The following is a 20868-nucleotide window of genomic DNA, read 5'->3' as shown; positions in this document are numbered from 1 at the left end:
CTAGACAAAGAGAATGCAGTCCTGTCTCTGTCTTTCCTTCTTGCTTTACAGAACTAAAAAATGTTTCACAGGCACAATTGTGAAAAAGATCTTACTGAGTTGATCCAAACCTCCGTCCTCCAACAGCCAAAAGTGTCTTCAAGCTTGGATTACTGTTAAATGGATTAGGATTAGCAAATCAGTTTTAAACCAGCGTATAAAATCATCTACCTAACAGAAGCAAATCTCACCTTTGTTTCAGACTATTGAATGACTGGTAGAGAGTCTTATCGTTCGACTCAGAGGTTGTGAGCTGATTTGCAGAGTTAATGACTGAGAATGCGTAGATCAGATGTGTGCACAGGAAGGGATCAATATTGGAAGGCACAAACTTCACTGGATCAGGTCTGTACTGGGACCAGTTGGTAAAGTAGCATATAAGCTGATAGGCTGAACCTACATTTGAAACAAAATGCCTCAGTATGTTGACTTTATTTAATAAGAAACAGTTAAACAATTTCTGAAATAATGCATAGAAAAAACTCACCAAGATGAATAAATAACAGGAAAAGGTCTGAAAGATAATCCAAATATAACACCTTCAAAAAAAACACTTTAAAACCATAACAGGTCAACACTCAAATGTTAAATGAACGAATAACAAGAAATAACATGTACCTGTGAGAAGAATAAATCTCGGCATTGTGGCTGCAGTTAGCAGCACCCTGCCTACCTTTCTAATGAAAGCAAAAGCAGAAATATATTGATTTATATTGTAGTGATGTACCTGAACATGGAGCAGTAACCAATCAGTGGTGTCTTATTTACATAATCCTTTTTGCAAAGTAGTAACAATGATTAGGTTTTATATGAAATGTGGATGTTTTTTATTCAATACCTCATTAAATGGTTTATTAATTGTACCTTTAACAAAGATTTAGTCTACTTTAGGATAATGTCATGTATGCTTTGACTTGTAACATGAAAAAAATCTATTATAGTAATATGATGACATGCACTATTTATGCATAATGTTGGCTTTATATGTTGTCTATATATATATTGTCTATATTGTTATTGATGACCTCCACATGTTATGCATACAGTTAACTGTAACTTTTTGTTTTGTTCACCTGTAGTACAAATCCCACATTTTAAAGGTAGCACAGAAAAGAAGAAGTGCATTATTGTGAGTTGCTAAAATGTCACTTAATGTCACTTTAAGTATCACAAATTATTCAATTTATCATTGACAAAATTTATGTGATGACCCACTGGCCACTTTAGTAAGAACATGTATTTATATACATGTAGTATACATTTTCTCTTTCTGTTCTTCTTCCTTATTGCACAATGCTGGGGCTGATTTTTTCTCTTAGACTTTAGAATTTAGACACATTATATTGACACTTGAAATGATCATTATATATATATATATATATATATATATATATATATATATATATATATATATATATATATATATATATATATATATATACATATATATATATATATATATATATATATATATATATAAGTCAAATTTGTAATGTTTTAGTTAATACTATTAAACATTTCATCGAGCATCAGTTCATGGTTTTCACACACTGTAACTTCACACACACACACACGCACACACACACACACACACACACACACACACACACACACACACACACACACACACACACACACACACACACACACACACACACACACACACTTTTTTTTTTCATTCTTTTACAAACTGCAGGTTCAGGTTCTACAGTACACGGACATTAGAAAAGTAAATGTCTCTAGCTTCGGATCATCATACTTATGCCATTAAAATGACTATATAAATAAAGAAAGACAAATAGAATGTAATTCATCAGTATAAGTACACATTAAATCAGCCACAGACATTTTCAACTGTTTTTAAGGAACATTTAATATTAAATTGAATTATAATTGTAATAATTAGAATTATACAAAACATTCTAGAAGCCACACACACACACACACACACACACACACACACACACACACACACACACACACACACACACACACACACACAAACACACAGATTTGATTGTAGAAGTAGAAATAACCTAGTGATTAAGTATAAGTTGTAAGAACAACCACATGCACACCTTTAGCGATCTATCTATCTATCTATCTATCTATCTATCTATCTATCTATCTATCTATCTATCTATCTATCTATCTATCTATCTATCTATCTATCTATCTATCTATCTATCTATATCGGTTTGAACAAAACCTCAACATGAAAGTTCAATGATCCTGGTCACTCTTGCCTGTCTTCAAAACTTGAGAGCCCCGTAATTGAATGCTTATTATTAAGAGAGATTTCAAAGTAGTGCACACATTAAAGCAGTAGCTGTTCGTAATACCTTGGGAAAACTTGCTGCACAAAGATTAGCACAGTGTTAACGATTCTGCTCTGAATTCAGTGTGTTTTGTTTATGCCAGACCTGAAATTTCATTTACTACTACATTGAGTATTGTTTACACACTTATAGAAGCTGACCATATAGAACACAATGCTGCCATAGAATACACTTGTATGGATGTGATTGATGTTAATATGAGTTATACTAGCAAGCAGCATAAATTCCTGATTCCATTCAAATTTCAAACTGTAGGTATGTAAAGCATACGGGAAGTTCAACATGTGGAATTTATGAAGTGTAGCACAATGTTTATACAATTTCATGTTTGGACATGTATACAATAATACAATGCCATGTTTGTACAATCTGAACATTGTTGGAGTTTTTCCATTTTGTTTATCAGAACCCCTTTGTAATTTATTATTTGTAGCATATTTTTATTTGTCTCTTATAGAAGATAACATTATATCATTCAAATTATTTATACAATAATTAGTATAATGAAAGATTCATCCAGCATTTTTTTCAGATAATAATAAATAAGTACAAAAGCTTATAACACTGATTACTGAATTACATTCGCCGTATAGGGTGTTTTATGAGAGTATGTTTACAGGACACAACTGAACATATATCGTTTGCTTTTATTAAAAGTTATTGAATGGCTTGGCATATGGGTATTATGAGCACTGATAAAGTATTTCTAGTAATTAGAGGTAGAGACAGAACAAAACTCCATTCAGTTCAAATTATATGTCCAAAGATGAAAACATAAAAAGCAAATTCTGTACATGACAAACTAAATAAAGGAAAACTGTTATATTATCTGGGGTCTGCATTACGTAGCTGTGTCTCCAAATACCGACAGTGATTAGTAATAATAATGTCACTAGCACTTCAGTTATTTTTTTTTTTTTTGCAAACTACACAAGTAACTTCACTTTGTGGATGTCTCTCACTTCAAGTTAACATGCCAGCAAGTATTATATTAAAAATAAAAATACATTGTCATATACTGATCAGATAAATTATTAATATCAAAATCCAAATCATGATCTAGAGGTTGACTGATTTTATTTGATCAACAATACAAACGACACATGTATATCTTCCATGCTGTCACTGGCTTCTTTTCATTCACAAACCTGATTGATGTACAAGAAGAAGAACAAAACTGACAATTACCAAAATGACAGTTCTTCCGAAACAAAAACTCAAAAAGGGGGTTCCTCCTTTAGATTGAGTGTCCACAGCTACCAAAATGGGTTCTAATTAGAAACACCATTAATACAGGACACAGGAAGAGGAAGTAAACACTGTTTAAAGATTCGTTTAGAGGGCAGAATTTAGTTCTGCAAAGATAGCAGCTGATCCTAAAAGAGATATGTGAATGATGTAAAAGTAATTTTGCCTTTTTCTGTGTATGTACTATATTTTCAATTATTCAATAATCTCTGACATCATTCTCACTCACTTAATTATCAATGATTTGTATTGATTAATAACAATATAATATCAATTGCAAAAAAAAATCAAATGGCACAATAAAATAATAAAAAAAAAAGTGCTATTTCTATATTGTTTTTTTCATTTTAGATTTAAATGTAGAGATGTATTGTAGAACAGCCATATACACCTTTAAGAGGAAACTGAACTTGGTAAATTAGCTGTCTTCAAATTATCAATGAAAAGTTTTAAACAAAATCTTTTTCCTTATTATATGTTATATTAAGTGTGGAGTGTAAACAGCAAATCAAATAAATATCTCTTTAATAAATACACACATCATTGTTGACTCATCATTGTTAAAAACCCACAGCTTACATCCATACTTCTGACTAATGGTGTAATGCCTCTGCTGTAATTCAGGCTGCCGCATGATGTGGCCATTGGCACATGAGTTCTGTTTGGCCATTGTGGTCATCCATCCATACTCAGCAGTGTTTAAAGGTTTCTCAGGTATCAGTCTGCACCATGTTTTTTACACACTTTCACCATGGTTGGTGATTTATGCAAAAGAGTTTCTGTCTCTCTTACTGGTGCCGGTATATTCACCAATGAAAGATCCATCTTCATTGAACTCGATCTCATCACCTTCGGTATATTCCATCAGGCTGTCATCACTGTTTGTCATCTTTTTCATGTGTCCCTGAATCCGACCCTGACGACTTTCCTCCTCTCTGGAGAAACACACATGTTCACAGATATTTACACAAACATATAAACATGTCATCAACACAGATCATTTATGTTAAAATTTTGGCTAGTACATACCGCCTGGAGTAGGGTAGAGTGGGTGCACGTGTTATCCTACAGTAAACAACGTAAAGTGTGAAAAGCTTAAACTTAAAAATAAGCACCAGGTCATCACTAGCACCAACAAAATAAGGGTTTTTGTAACTGTGAAGCCATAATAAATATGTTTATTTGAACATATTCAGTATTTTGTTGCTGGTTAGTATAATAGCATGTTAAACAAAGAACCTGATAAAAACAGGTTATTATGTATGACATACATCATACCTTTCAAGAGACCTTCAGGGGCCCGATGAAAAAATAAGAAAGAATGACCAGGGATGAGAGGCAGTTGAGAGATAAAAGGATGAATTTACAGGAAAGAGAGGGACAGTCATTATGGTGCATACACTTTACATAATGTGGTGTGACAGGGTTAAATCATGGTATGGAATAAGTACAAGAATGCATTGCTTTCAATTGTATTTGTGACAAATGCTTGGACAACTATTGGATTTTCTACAGAATAAAATTACAGAGCAAATTATTAGACGTATTTACCTGTATTCAAAAGACCCCTCTTCCTTCTCATCCACTGAGTCAAGTGCAAAATTCTGCTTGTCTCTCACTTTAAGAAGAAAAGCAACGGGTACGTATTATTTATTTTAGCTCATGCAGAGTTCCTTTTTTTCTGTAATGGTGCACTTATTTACCTAAGAGGTTTACATAACGGCCATGTGTAAATTTGTATCTATTTTACCTCAAGGCTTTACTTCTGTGCAAGATTCATTTGTAACTGTAAACATCCTGTAAAATGGTATGTTTATTATACCTGGGTATTTTCCTCCACGTGTTTTTTTAATGAAGAAGACTGTGAGCATGATGAGGACCAAAAGTGCAATGGCACACATCAACCCGATGAACCATCCCTGTGTTACTATGTCCACTTGTTCCCGGGTATATTCTGCTCAAACATATACAAAGAGACATTATATGAACATTTATAGTATTCAGATTGCAATTCTTTAATATGTCCAGTTTGGTACAATGTTGTCTGAATATATTGTAAACATATATTTTATACAGTCATAATATATTGTAAACATACACACACACACACACACACACACACACACAAACACACACACACACACACACACACACACACACACACACACACACACACACACACACACACATATATACTATAAGAACATTTATTCCCAGTTGCAAATGTATTTCTATACATTTCTATACCTGCACAGTGAGAAAATACCTTGCTTGTCACTTGCTTGTCTTTGTCTATTCAGTAGCTATTGGGTACTTGATTATATTACTATAATGTATTAATGTCAATTGCCATCTGTGCCTGTATCTTGACCAAATTAGGGCTGCACTAAAATCCGGAGATATCTCAATGTCTCGAACTTTTGTTAACACAAGATCAGCTCCTTTTGGTTCATATGTCCCTATCCCTCCAAAATTACTGCATGTTTACTCCCCAGTCCAGGTCCTGCTCCCCTAGACAGTCTCATAGTTGTTGTGTTCAGTGTGCACTCTTTTAATAACAAGACCCCACTGATTCACACTAATGATTTATCCAATTTAAATCAAATAATTACATCTGGCTATGTTGACATCAACAAACATAATTAAACCATTATTCATGGTACCTTAATCATTTCATTGAACTACTGCCAATACAGCTAAATGGCTCTAAACCAAAGGGTATTTCTTAATGATTAGACCAGGGGAGCCTGGTCACAATCCTATCTGTGATTGACTTTTACGAGATTCCCTTTCGAGCATTACATACACTGTGTTTCTGACAGCAAAAATATTATTTCAGAAGATTTCTGGCACTTGAAAAGGCAAATGGAAAGAGTGAACCTGGAGAGTGGCAGGTTCTTATGGACCTATGGATTCTTATGTATACCTAATATACCAGTTTTTATTCGGTGCCCAGCCCTTTGCCTGATTATTTATTATAGCATTGCTGTTTGTACCTGTTCGTGCACCCCTTGTTGTATTGTTTGTATTCATTCATTATTAATAAACTGTTCTTTGTGCAGCTGTGATCACTGAAAAAATCTGAGGAAAACCTCTTTTGTATGGCACTGCATGTGCTTTTACCCTCTGTTGTGAAATGGGGTGACTCCTCTGTGAATGCCTCTCCCGCTCCCAACTCTGTCTGAGCAGCCAGACTGAACTTGTAACGAGTGTAGCGGTCAAAGCGGCGCAGCGAAAATTGCGTGGTGTTGGGAGGGATTTCTTCGACCACCATCCTCTCAACAGCTGACACGTTCACTACACAAGAAGGTAAATCATAGGTAAAACAGCTGATCGTGAGAAGTAACAGAGAAAGGTTAGACTAATTTGATCACCTCTTATTAGCTATTCCTTTTTAGTGTTCAGTGTAAAGACATATGCTCACATGTCTGGTATTTGAGGATGTATCCAGTTAGGATGCCATTAGGTTCTGCAGGTTCCTCCCAGTCCAGGTAGATGGTGTCATAATGCCTATGCATTATCCTGAATGACCTGGGTACTGATGGCACTGCAGACAAGAGAGAACAGAAAAGAGTGACAGTTTGTAAGAACTTTGTGTAAATATTTTTTTCCACTTTTCACCTTTTACATCTTTTCAATGTAAAACTATGTCCTAAGGAACAGGTATCTGGTTAAGACCCCTGCACACGCACCACTAAGAAGGACAATATTAACCTTGTGGAACCTGGAGAAGGTAAACAAAGGCATTTAGGATAAACCAAACACACATACTCTAGAGGCAGGTCTCTAAATAATGGCAAATAGGAGAAGATGTTCCAAATAAATTGTCACATGGGAATCCACTTAAATCACAACACATATGGACCAACAACTAGTGACCCAGCCTCTGCTTAGACAAGGCAGCCTTTTGAGTCTTTCCTTCACAGCAGATCTGTCTGCTGAGTGGATGGTTTCTGTTTATTCCAAATTATACATTATGTGCACAGCAGGAATTTTCTGCAGGATTATTTTCAGTGAATGGTCAGTTAGTTGAGTCACAGTTGGGTGAAATCCCAGATTCACCCACAAGATTAGAGTAATCTGGCCACCAATGCATGCAGGGTGGAATTATTGCCAGAGCATGCAGTTTTTTGCCACAGTAATTGCTAACAAAAAGACATTTTTCAGAAATATCTATTTCAGTTCAGCATCCTACAGCTCAAGAGGTCCCACGCTATACATCCAGGCAAAAGTGACAGATTTAAAAGCCTCAGCTTTTTTAGAATGGAAGAAATAAGCCTATGAAACCCCAGAAAAATGTCATCCACAGTGTTGTGTGCTGCAATGGCTAACTTTATTTTCCTGCAGTTCATTTAAATAAAGTTTTTCAGGAAATGCACCAGCCTATGTGCTAGACTTTTGCATTTAGAAGTATTTTCTGGATTGATAGGTGACAGTTTATAGTCAGATTTTGTCTTTAAGCGGTCAAGTCCTCTCTGCATCATGTAATACCATCAGTATATGTTTATTAATATAAATTACAGAATTTTAATTAAAATGATTTTTCAATTATTTAATTCTAATTAAATTATTATTCAAATTATTATAAATTTTTGTATTTTTTACATTTTCAAGAAAAATAACAACAGGAAATGAAATTAAGTATGATATTTTGTATTGCTTGTCAGTACCTCCCTCAAGAGTTTGGAACTCAATCCTGTTGCTTGGTGGACCCTCATAGCGGTTGTTGGCCACTACTATGTACATCTTGTAGTTACTGTAGGGGATGAGGCCAGTTAGGGTGCCAGAAAGCCGAGCCCCATTTGCTTTAAAGCTCTTGGATTTGATCCTTGTGGTGACACTGTGATGAGGCAGACGGCTGCTTTCTCTCCAGTAATACACCTGAGTAACACCAAAAACAACATAACAAAGAATCTCAAAGTGCCACCATAATAGTTGTGCTCATGTTTGCCAGTTTAAATCTCATTAATCCTGTATGACCTATGCAATTTCATTAAAGATCGTAGAAACAAAACACTCAGTTTGACAAATTTTTACATTTTAGTTTTGTCACTGATTCAAACAATGTGGTCAGTCAGATTTGAGAGAAATTATAATTAGATAAATATTAGATTAGATAGGCTATGGTAGCAAGGAAAAATTCCTGAGATGATATGAGGAAGAAACCTTGAGAGGAATCAGGCCCGGAAGTGAACCCATCCTCATTTGGGTTACACTGGACAGTGAATAACAAAACAAATGAAATGAAACAAATCTGATAGGAAGAATAGGTGAAAAGCTCTCCCAAACATTGTCCAAAGCTTACCCCCAAGACATTTCTACTGGTTCAACTAAGTATTAATCAGAAGGGATTAAACACTTATGCAAGCAGAATTTTTTGTTTAGTTTTTTAATCTGATTTAATTCTGATTTTAATTACTGATTTTAAACATTACTTTAAGATCCTGTTAGATCACTGTTCTGATTTTTGGTCTCACCGTGTACTCTTTAATCTCCCCCATGATGCTGTCTTGGGGCACAGGCTGCCAGTGGACTGTCAGCGTCGTGCTCTCGACATCTGTGACATGCAAATCAGTTGGAGCAGCAGTGGGACCTATTAAATCATGCCAGGATTGAGTCAAGGAACTTCATCCACTGTGAAATCTACATGTAATGGCCTGTACCAAAATAGAGCGCTTGTGTGTATATGTAAACATGTATGTGTAGGTGTTATGCATCACTCACGATCCTCTCCTGAGTAACCTATGATCACAGGAGATTCTGGTCCGAGGCCAAAGTAATTGACGGCTTGGACTTTAATTTCATAGGGTGTGAATGTGTCCGTATCATAGATGATGTGACTGCACCACCAGTATGTGGTGTAATTTTTCCACTCCTCTCTGGAGTCTCGTCTTCTCCACCACACCATGTATCCAAGCTTGGGACCGTTCCACTCTCTATACTCCAACGGCTTCACGCACCAAGGCCAGAGAAGAAATGATGAAATTCAGGAGTCAATTGTAGTTATATAACAGTTCTGTCTATCTAATCTAGTGATACACTACTTTATCTTCATTGCCAAAGTGAAATGTCATGATTCAGCCAACCATTACAACATAATACTTTACAATAAGAGCAAAAGTGGGTATCAGGTGCTCTTTCACATATAGACCCAATTAATGAGCAAACAAGAAACAGGTTAGCTGGGTTTTCTAGTTAAAAACATACAGCAGAAAAAAACACATTGCAGAAACTGGTAAGCTAGTTAGGTAACACCAGCAAACACGTAATACTGTCTGTTGTCAGGTTAGCAGCAGTGAATTTTATTAGAAACTGAGACATAAGTAGGGAAACACAGTAAAATGGATTAAAGTAAAAATGAAATATGACAGTATTTAGGGTTTTTTATTAGACCTTAATTGAAAATTAACTAATACTTAAGAACCTTAGCTAATACTTAAATACTAATCATTAACTGTACCACACATATTAATTATAACTATGGACGATGAGTTGGTTTGTATGTTCCTAGAGGTAGAACTTTGCAAAACTGACAAAAAGATCAGTATTTAGGTTTGGTGAATTGGGTTAAACTAAGCGGTCCCAGGTAATGCTCAATGAAGAACATTAATTATTTTTTAAATAATCATTTAACAGACATATTAAAGCCAGACCGACAGCCTTGAATGTATGGTGGAATATTATATGCAAAATAAAATAGCAATACATTTCTATGCACAAATTCCTAGCAGATGTATTCATCCACTCATGCTGGAACCATCCATTCATGCATACATCCACCCATACAGTACATTTCATTCATCCATGCATCCATTCATCAGTCCATCCATTCATCACCTCCCAGCTGATCTCCATGTTATTTCTGAACACTCCAGTTCCCATTCCTTTGATGTTTCTTGGGATGGCATCTGGTACTAAAATGTTTAACACAGACAGTTACTATCCATAGCACATACACTAACTGTCTTAATTCAAGCCATGTTAGATTAAATAACATCTAATCACAACACTAGTGAAGCCTAACTGACCAGCTCCACCAGTCTCGTAATATTCAGATGGTTTGCTGGGTTTGCTGGGGCCAATCGCATTGATAGCCACAACCCGGAACTGGTATTCAACAAAGGGGCTCAGCTTCAACATGACAGAGTTCAGCTGGCCAGGATAACTGGTCAGGTTCTTCCAGCCGCTTGCCACCAGCCAATAATCAGCTAGCAGATCTTCTGTGTACTGCACCAGATACTCTAAAAGAGAGATTGCACATAATTTACCACATGTGCATTAAAACACAATTGCACATTAAAGTAATAATAAGGAGTCCACTTAAGTACTCTGTGGAATAATGTATGAGTAAAAAGTGTTTAATTATTGACTAAATAATGAAACTTATTTATTAAAATTATTGAGAAAAACGTGTGTGTGTATGTGCACATGCCTTTGATAGGGCTGTGGTTGCTCAGTCCTGGCACCCATGTGAGTCTAACACTTCGTTCTGATGGATCTGACACCTCCAAATCAGTAGGTGGGTCTGGACGATCTAGTAGACAAAGAAAGAGAAGGGATTGATATGTTGTTTATAGTAAAACCATTCTGCATGGAATCAATGTGCATTGTCTCTCTCTCTCTCTCTCTCTCTCTCTCTCTCTCTCTCTCTCTCTCTCTCTCTCTCTCTCTCTCTCTCTCTCTCTGTGTGTGTGTGTGTGTGTGTGTGTGTGTGTGTGTGTGTGTGTGTGTGTGTGTGTGCGTGTGTGTGTGTGTGTGTGTGTGTGTGTGTGTGTGTGTGTGTGTGTGTGTGTGCGTGCGTGTGTGTGTGCGTGTGTGTGTGAGTGTGTGTGTGTGTCTGTGTGTGTGTGTGTGTGTGTGTGTGTGTGTGTGTGTGTGTGTGTGCGTGTGTGTGTGCGTGTGTGTGTGAGTGTGTGTGTGTGTATGTGTGTGTGTGTGTGTGTGTGTGTGTGTGTGTGTGTGTGTGTGTGTGTGTGTGTGTGTGTGTGTGTGTGTGTGTGTGTGTGTGTGCATGTGTGCGTGTGTGTGTGTGTGTGTGTGTGTGTGTGTGTGTGTGTGTGTGTGTGTGTGTGCGTGTGTGTGTGTGTGTGTGTGTGTGTGTGTGTGTGTGTGTATGTGTGTGTGTGTGTGTATACCCATCACAGTGAGTTTGGCTGATGCACTGATTTCTTCGATTTCAGTCTTAACTCTGCAGGTATAAGTCCCCTCATCTCTCCTATACACGTCAGCAATACTCATAGAGTCCTCATCCTTGGTCATTCTGTACAAATACACACAAACTTATCCATACAGATACCTTTCTGGCTGAATTATTCATTGTTTACAATTGGTTGCACGTACCTTCTTCCAAAGATCAGAAATTTGTTGTCTTTGAGCCAGGTGACCTTTACCTCCAAGGTTGGATCTGACTGGAACTTACAGTCAAATTGTACTAAGCCCCCTTTAACCACAATAACATTATGTGGGGCACGGATGATTGTAGTGGGTTCTGGGGAAAGATATGTCTCATTTACAAACAGTGCAATCACTCAAACACAATACAGTATAATCAAAGGAAACAGTGAACAGGTCATAAAATCCACAGCTTAAATAAACATATTGCATAAACTTGTTCAAAACAATAAAATACTGTAAATCTGGAATGCAACTCTTTGTCCATAGTCTGAATTTTGGATTAGGATTAATTAGGATAAACCATGATGTACTGCTATGGCTGTTCACCATGTACTTGTAATGTTGTTTAGAAATTCCCCGCTAAATTCTACTTTAGACATTCACCTTTGACCTCTAGATCTGTCTCCATCTCATCTTGTCCAATGACATTGCTAGCAATGCAGTGATATGTCCCCTGGTCCTGGAGTTTGGTACTCTTTATTTCCAGTGTCCCATTGGAAAGAATGCTATATCGACTTCCCTCATATAAAACCATTCCAGCTTTAGACCTAAAACAAAATGCACACAGTCTTGATCATGCACACTCATATACTTCTGTCTGTGTCATATATGAAAGTAATTACTACACTACCAGCGCAGGACAGGTTTTGGTGATCCAAAATATGGGCAGTGCAGAAGTGTCTGAGTCCCTTCAACTACTTTAACCAAGTCACCTCTAATGCCCAGTAATCGTGGCTTCATGTCTATAAGTGAAACACAGACTTATTATGACAATGACATATATTTACAGAATGCTATAATTTTGAATTTTCTATATTTTACCCATTACAGCAAGGAATGCATTGGCCAGGATGTAGCCATATTGATTGGAAGCATTGCACTGGAACACAGCTGTACTATCAGGCACCACACCACGAAATATCAGGGTATCGCCTGATACTTGTCTGCCAGGACTCATAGGAGCATCTAAGATAAGAAAAAAAAAAGTGCACTCAAAAAGAAAGCATGCGTTTTGGGCAATTTGGCCTTATTTTTTGGATTAGGTTTTTCAGTGAATGTGGTCAGAAATCATGATTACTCAAATGGCATGTGATGTCTCTGACCCTCAATAGGTTCTCCGTTAACTAGCCACTGTATCTGAGGTCTGGGAATACCATCGGCCTGACAGACGATCTGCCCACTATCATCTCGAGAGAGAATAAGACTCTGTGGTTTCTCGACCCAAAATGGGGTTGCTACAGAAAATAAGAGGAGAGAAGATAAGAAAAATGAAAACTCCTCACACTGTAATAGCAGCTTCATTCTTCAACTTCAGATAATTAATGGTATTCATCGTAATGCAAATTTACATTTAACTTTAACTGTGATTATGTGGTCCACACTGCCCATCCTGTTGGCGGCAGTACAGATGTAGTCGCCTCTATCATCCATTGAGATTTTTTTAATGCGTAGAGTTTTATTGAAGTTTTCCAGCTTCTTGCCTTCCTTGGACAAGCTTTCCCAGTCTTTAGTCCATTTGATGGTGGGAGCTGGACTGAGGCAACAGAGGGAGGATCACTCAAGTGAATACATTTGTGTATGATTCATAGCCACATAGAGCTTTTGATCATTCATAACCTTCAAAATGAGCTAAAAGGCTAAAATGAATCTAAATTCCAATTTGCTACCACATTAACAACCACATTAATTAATCCAGATATTTTCTGATTTTTTATTCCTCTGACTCAGCAATATTTAGATAGAAAAGATTATTGTAAAATAGTTCGACTCTGCATGAAAAACTCACACTCCAGAAGCAAAACACTCCAAGATAAGCTCCTCCCCTAGCATTGCGATCTGAGTGCTGGCTGTTCCTCTGGGCTTCAAAAACTTGGGAGCAATCTGAGCTGCCATACGGGCTGAATGATACAAATAAAATTGCCATGCAGTCAAAACCTTTGATTAGTAAGATCAACCAAACATTGCTTGCCATATCTTAATGGATCACTACCGTTATGGACAGGAAATTGTTCAGAGTGGGGCAGTTGGTAAATACAAAGAGAGATTCATTGTCTCAATTAAACAGACATAGCTATGTAAAAGTCTCACTCTGTCAAGGAAAATCTGAATAAATTCTGATGTAAAAGACATTGCGTTCCTCAGTACCTGTGTGCACCTGAAGAATTAAGGGAGGTTTTTGCTGGATGATGTTGGAGTTGGGGAAGCGAGCTGTGCATACATAGTTTGTTAGCGCATCATCAGCTATGACACTGGAGAAGTACAAGTCTCCGTTCTCTGACATCGATACTCTACGATCCTGGCGAATTGGTACCATAGCTGCAATAACAGAACAAGAAAATGAAGTTGAGTGCACTTTTACACACATGTTTTTAATTCTATTTAGCCTCTTGCTTGTTATATTAATTAAATTGGCAGTATTATTTCATAGGGTAATCTATTGATGCTCACAGCTGTTCATCCAGTAAGTCTGAGGTTTGGGTGGACCCACTGGAGGATTACAGGCTAGAATCAGAGGAAGTCCCACAAACACAGACACTGGCTCCAAATATTCCTTCAGCCATGTACGAGCCTCTGATCACAACATGAGCAATGAAGAAGATGATACACAGTGATAATGAAATTTAATTTCATGTAAGATTTCATTCTTGGGCATACTACATGAGGCTCTGTTGAAACTTACTGGAAACACGCAAATGAATGTGACTGGATAGAGCTGATCCAAACTCATTAGTGGCTGTACATTGGTATATGCCCTCATAATCTTCTGGACGGCCCCAAAAAAATATCTCCAGTGTGCCAGAGCGCCTCTTCATGGTGACCTGAGGGTCACGGGCAACATTCAGGTAGACTCCATTGCGTGTCCAAATGAAGCTTAGGAGGAAGGCAAAAGCATGGTAGAAGGTAAATCTGCATGAACATGAACTGTCCTGTAGATTCATAGAGCAAAAAGCAAGAAATTCTTTCTTTACATAAACGCAGAGAATTTTAGAATAAAATGATATGCTTAAAATCTCCACAAACAGTACATAAATTTTTTTATGTAATAGATAAAACATGAATTTGATGTGATCAGGTTAGGTTTCATACACTGGAGGAGGGTTTCCTGTGGCCTCACACTCCACAACAATGGGGTCTGTTGGCTCCACTATATGATCTTGAACGCTCTGCTTAATTATCATTGGAGGCTGTCTCACTGTGATTGGGGTTTAAATAAACACATCATAATCATCATCATTATCACCTGTATCATCAAATAATGTCACTAACATGGAAATACAGTATACTTATAATATTTGATACTATTCATACAGTATAATTTACAAGTGCAGAAAAAATAAGACTACAGAGATCATCAGTTGACACTGACTTACCATCAGGTGGGATTTCCATTGCAGATACCTGTCTCCATAGCTGTAAGAGAATTAGGAACGCAACCAGAATTTCCCACAATCTTTCAGTCCTCATCTCTGAAACAGCCACCAGCAATAAACCACCGATACTCTACTCAGGCAAAAAGAGCACAAAACAGACAAAAGAGTCTTGTTCTGAAATTGCTTAGCTTGTCATGTGTTGACACAGTGAATAAACCTGATTCTTATTTCTACATACTGTGTTGAGGGTCATGAGAATTGTGCACTTTCACAGTTTGCATCATCTGGAGGCTGGAGCCAACAATGCAGTCAACAAAGGGGTAAATCAGTCAGCACAAAACATTAACAACCCTGTCCCTCATAAACTAAGTTCACTGCTCTTATTCATAAACCACATGGGTTTAAGGGATGTTATTATAGACATGTGCATATTTCTTCTAATCACCCAAAAGATTGACTTATCATTTGTCTAATTACTATCTTTTCCAGGACTGATTCCACTCAGCATATGTTCCTGTTCATTATTAATTGAAATTGTATTTGTCTGAATTAGTTGTCAAGATTGGTACATTTGTCTGTTCTGAGCCATCCGTATAGCACAATCAACTCAATGACTTAAAATTACACTGAAACTACCTATATGCCAAAATAGCATGTTAATATAATTTCTTCATTCTATGTGTCAATTCTATAAAGTATTTAGAACCCACCAGTCCAGCTAATTTACTATGTATTTTAATTTACTCCTATATGGTGCTTATATTTGTAGAAAGTCCATGAAATTCTGTACTGAACACTTTCAGTTCCCCTTTGCTTTTATTAGAACCTTAACAGTTCTGGAAGTATTTATGCTAGATTATTTTTACTTTTAAGGGATTTAAACATCCAGTTTATCTCAAAAGTGTTCAGACAGGTTGAGATCAGAACTTTGTGTATGCCACTTGAGTTCTTCCACAACAACCTTGGCAAACAATGTTTTTATGAACCCTACTTTGTGCACAGGTGCATTGTCATTCTGGAACAAGATTGGGCCCCTTAGTTCCATTGAAATGAAATTGTAATGCAACATCATAGAAATATATTATATACAATTATATGCGTCCAACTTTGTGGCAACAGTTTAGAAAGAACACGTGTGTGTGTGTGTGATGGTGAAGTATCCACACACTACAAAGGATTTAAAACATTATATTGATTTGTTCTATTCTCTGCCTCAGGATATCTCTTTTGATTCTTTAGCAATTAGCCTCAACTTAGATGAGGTCAGAAGCACAAATGTGATGGCAGGTGTATATCCAAGTAAATGTTGGAGGTCAACTGATTGTTACATATTTACAAAGAAGAACCATTTTTAAACATATTTAACCCTGTGTAAAATTGCCAAAACATAATCTCTGTAATATAATCAATGACTAGAGGAAAATCCAACATATATAGTTTTACATAAAGACTACTTTTTTGGGTTTTACAGTATATGTCAGTATTTGTCATTTCTGATAACAAATAAGTAAATGAATATGGATATTACAGGCCTACCAGCTCACAATGAAGACATCAGCATTCACAGAGCTTGACGTTCATCTCAATACTAAAGAGAAAAAAACAGGTAGTTGTCATCACAATAACAAAGTTAAGACGAAAAAAAGTTCAAACTGTTACCTCTGATGTCAAGGGTCCTCTGATTTAAATGTAAAACTGCAATTATTCTCATAAAATAATAGTCCAGTTATAGATTAGGGCAAATATAATCCAGATTGGGAGTGCCGGTAAAAGGGAAAATATGCCCAACACAATGAATAGCTTGACAGATGTTTCCTTGACTAAGCCACTCAAACTAGTGTGATCTATTTGCAGACTGTCTCTCGACTGTTATCCACCCTATACATGTGGCATGAATGACATACCATCTCTCTCTCTCTCTCTCTCTCTCTCTCTCTCTCTCTCTCTCTCTCTCTCTCTCTCTCTCTCTCTCTCTCTCTCTCTCTCTCTCTCTCTCTCTCTCTCTCTCTCTCTCTCTCTCTTTCTCTTCCTTTCTCTTTCTCTCTCTCCTATGAACATCTGGCTGAATAACAATGAGATGGCTGATTTACATATGCATCAATTATTTATTTTGGATTTATTTGTTTGCATATTATTTTTTATTTTTCTAAAATATTCATATAGGTGTGTTAAATCATATATTTAAAATATGTTAAAACATGTTACATATTAAAGGATTTTAGAAGAAAGAGAACTAACTCTGAAAAGTCTGAAATGTCTTTGAAATTTAAGATCTGGGAATCACTGTATCAAGTGACCAAAGATAATCAAATATCTTGACTAATTTCTAGACACTTCAACAATGATGACAACATGCAACACACCACAAGAAAATGTCGCAGAGCTGATCATGACATCAATGTGTGGGTCTCATTGTTTAGTTTGGAAAGCTGGAGTCGGCTCAGTGAATGAAATGTTTGTTTCTCTTGGGAAAATTAAAATGCAGAAAAAAAATCCCATGACTCCTCCAAAAGTGCAGCGATTTTTTTTTCTTTAGATGGAAAAAATGTAAAAGAGAATACTGTCTACACTTACTGTCCAGTTATAATGACTTGTGTAATCCTGGTTGGAACAGAAAAAGGTGATGATAGATGGCTTGAATTGGTTCATTTATTGGTGGCTTTGAGGATTAATCAGGCTCAGGAGAGATAGGGACTGTGGGTGACATTCCTATCCCACACATTGTGAGAAAAAGGGAGAACAATTTGCTGCACTCTCAGATATGAGCTTAATGTACATGAATGCTCTGTAAATTTCAATGTAAATGTTTTGTGAAGTAAAATCGGTAAAATTTGAACTATCAGTAACATATATGTTTAATAGTTTTATTACTATCAATGAAGTGCCAGTGTCATGACAGAACAGAAAATAGGACTTGACTTATTTTCGACCTGAAATAGAGGTAATGATCTAACCCTGCTAATGGTCCCAGGCCCTACATGATCCTCAACTGTGGGCATGACATCAGCGACTGGTCAGTGCCATGCACCGGAAGGTACAATGCTGAGCATGAGCTCTCAGTGTGCTATTTCCTTCAGGAGCAGGACAAGGGCACTATTCTCTCAGCTGTAGCCAGTTCTACTCCTACAGTGAAGCTCTGAGAACATTTAATCTGACCTTATCATGAAGGTAATGTAGCAACAACTGATTTCACTTTTCTTTATCATCATTCCAATAACCTATTTCTTAAAAATCACAGACAACAGATAGCTACAAATAACTACATGTGAAGCAGCAATCCTGATCCATTATTACATGACTAATCATACGTCCGGCTCAAATCTACTCTGAAACTGCCTTTAGTTACTATTGAGTTTACATAAATAAACTTATTATGTTTTAAGAAGTAGAATTTTATTAAGAATAAAATGATCACATGATAAATAGACTAATTATATAATTACTCTACAAAAAAAGGCACTGAACTGATCATTTAATCATCATGATCATTTAATGTCATGGGTCGGTGTCATTAAGAATCTTGGTAAAATGAACATACGTCATAAGTCATGGAAAAAATCTTAGCTGAATCATTTAAACTTCTCAAAAGAGGATCAATGTTCTCCCTCCTCCTACAATATGCACAAAGCAGCTGACTCACAAAAACAACTCTGCAGAAGCCTGAAAATACCATGATATCACCGCACGCGCACACACACACACACACACACACATACACACACACACACACACACACACACACACACACACACACACACACACACACACACACACACACACACACACACACACACACACACACACACACACACACACACACACACACACACTACATCACACGTTATTTATAAAGGTCCCCTTTTTGTTTACACATACCTACAGTACAGTACACATCAGAGCTTATCTACGTCACTGCAGTACATTTCAAAGCTCTTAAATCTTTTTTAAATAACAAATGCAACTAAACACACATTTCAGAATTTGCTTCTCTTACCAGAGTTGATGATTTAGTTTCCATTCATTAATTCAGAATCTGTCTAATTTCTTTTCCAGGAGAGTAGGAATGTCACTGGGCTGCAGACATTGATGTGTTTTCTATCAGTTTTACCTGAATCCTTAGATGGAATATGAGAAGAAGTTATACAGGTCAGAGACTGGAGTCAGAGTCAGAAATGGAGAGCATGACAGTCTGTCCCCTCTGCCAGCAACTCTCCTACTGCCTGGCACACACACACACACACACACACACACACACACACACACACACACACACACACACACACACACACACACACACACACACACACACACACACACACACGTTCCATTAATTTTATAATTGCTACTGAGACATTATAATTTCAATAAATTCAGATTTTCTTTATATTTCATTCTGGTAACTGCAGAACTGCATGACATTTAACATCACTGAATATGTTTTTGTGTTAGCTTTTGAAAACTGTGAAAAATGTCCTGCATATTTAAGAATATAGTATATATACTATATATAAAGTGTTTTACAGGTGATGGAGTGTAATTGACAAAAGAGTTGATGGATTTTGGAAGGTGTGTTTATTGAATAAGTTTTGCATAGACATGCAAAGGTCTATGCAAAGGTCTGCATAGACCTCCGTTTCGCTGACTGTGTAAAGACTTTTGCCTTCATGTGACTTCTGTTTAAACAATGCATGTTAGCAACTGAAAGAAACTGTAAAGCTCATTTTCCATGGAAATGCATTTGTGATGCAAAATGATACCAGCTGCAAAAGTTAAACACAATTTCTACATTGTCTTCATCATTTAAGACAACAGTTCAAAATTTTAATGGCTTGTTACTCGCTTTTTTCTAATGATGTATCAATTAGTGAATTGCATGTTTGCCACTGCAAATGGAAAGGGCCAGGCAAATGCTGATACTAACAATGGATAGCTATTGACAAGGCAGGGGTGAAAGAGTTTGCGTCAGATGGGGTCTACAATTAGGAGGAGAAATATAAGAAGTGGTAAAGAGCTACAAGAATGAAATGCCAGCCTAATTAGATACTGCTTCTATTTCAGACCAATACCCTGGTCATTTTAAAAGTCATCAAATCATCAGCTCTGTGATTTGCACAGTATAACAAATAAAAAGTTTGTGGAAAATACATTTTAAAAAACCATTAGAATATTTTTTGCATTTTAGACTTCAGTTGCCTTGCCCTTTATTTCATAAACAAAGATACTTGGAAAGCCTGTATAACATTTTAAATGTTTTAGGATGCAGGTGGAAATGTTGTATTTATGTCTCAATAAAAACATATAGTGCTGAATTTTATGATCACCTGAATTAAAACCTGATGCCCTTTTATACCAAAAATAAAAACAACTGACCTTTCTCTAAAATTAATAGTCAAGACAGAAACACAGGTACATAAATGTCTTGTATCTTAATGGGATGTGCATTTCAGGGAGCATCTTTAGGCCTAATATCTGGAGTA

At 36.6% G+C, this 20868-nt stretch overlaps 1 protein-coding gene across 2 annotated transcripts; it reads right to left on the bottom strand.

Moving 5' to 3' along the window:
* Positions 1-2949: 2949 nt before the first annotated feature.
* On the bottom strand, positions 2950-19614 carry nfascb (neurofascin homolog (chicken) b). 2 transcript variants are annotated; one of them, XM_027144669.2, is made up of 28 exons: positions 19386-19614; positions 16928-16979; positions 15392-15521; positions 15108-15213; positions 14701-14891; positions 14469-14591; positions 14166-14336; positions 13807-13918; positions 13370-13554; positions 13124-13255; positions 12843-12986; positions 12652-12763; positions 12405-12568; positions 11967-12114; positions 11762-11886; positions 11059-11160; positions 10655-10867; positions 10464-10540; positions 9351-9576; positions 9104-9219; positions 8297-8507; positions 7051-7173; positions 6750-6923; positions 5449-5580; positions 5178-5244; positions 4905-4916; positions 4656-4691; positions 2950-4561 (listed from the first exon to the last, which is right to left on the bottom strand). In XM_027144669.2, exons 3-28 carry the CDS (start codon positions 15483-15485, stop codon positions 4390-4392), a joined length of 3468 nt encoding a protein of 1155 aa, XP_027000470.1. In that variant the 5' UTR covers positions 15486-15521; positions 16928-16979; positions 19386-19614; the 3' UTR covers positions 2950-4389. The 2 variants fall into 2 exon arrangements, with proteins under 2 accessions (XP_027000470.1, XP_047662718.1); XM_047806762.1 differs by lacking the exon at positions 19386-19614 and adding an exon at positions 17051-17279.
* Positions 19615-20868: the final 1254 nt, after the last annotated feature.

Source organism: Tachysurus fulvidraco, chromosome 23, assembly GCF_022655615.1.
Source record: "Tachysurus fulvidraco isolate hzauxx_2018 chromosome 23, HZAU_PFXX_2.0, whole genome shotgun sequence".
NCBI lineage: Eukaryota > Metazoa > Chordata > Actinopteri > Siluriformes > Bagridae > Tachysurus > Tachysurus fulvidraco.
Note: the sequence above shows the minus strand (reverse complement) of the source record. Positions and strands in the feature narration are given on the sequence as shown.

What these genes read in the sequence shown, in the direction of transcription:
- nfascb (XM_027144669.2), bottom strand. Translation starts at nt 15,485, where the DNA reads ATGAGGACTGAAAGATTGTGGGAAATTCTGGTTGCGTTCCTAATTCTC. An exon ending in ACAGGAAACCCTCCTCCAGT is followed by an intron (nt 14,892 to 15,107) that starts GTATGAAACCTA and finishes CTTCCTCCTAAG; the next exon opens with CTTCATTTGGACACGCAATG. An exon ending in GGGAGATTAAAGAGTACACG is followed by an intron (nt 8,508 to 9,103) that starts GTGAGACCAAAA and finishes GGTGTTACTCAG; the next exon opens with GTGTATTACTGGAGAGAAAG.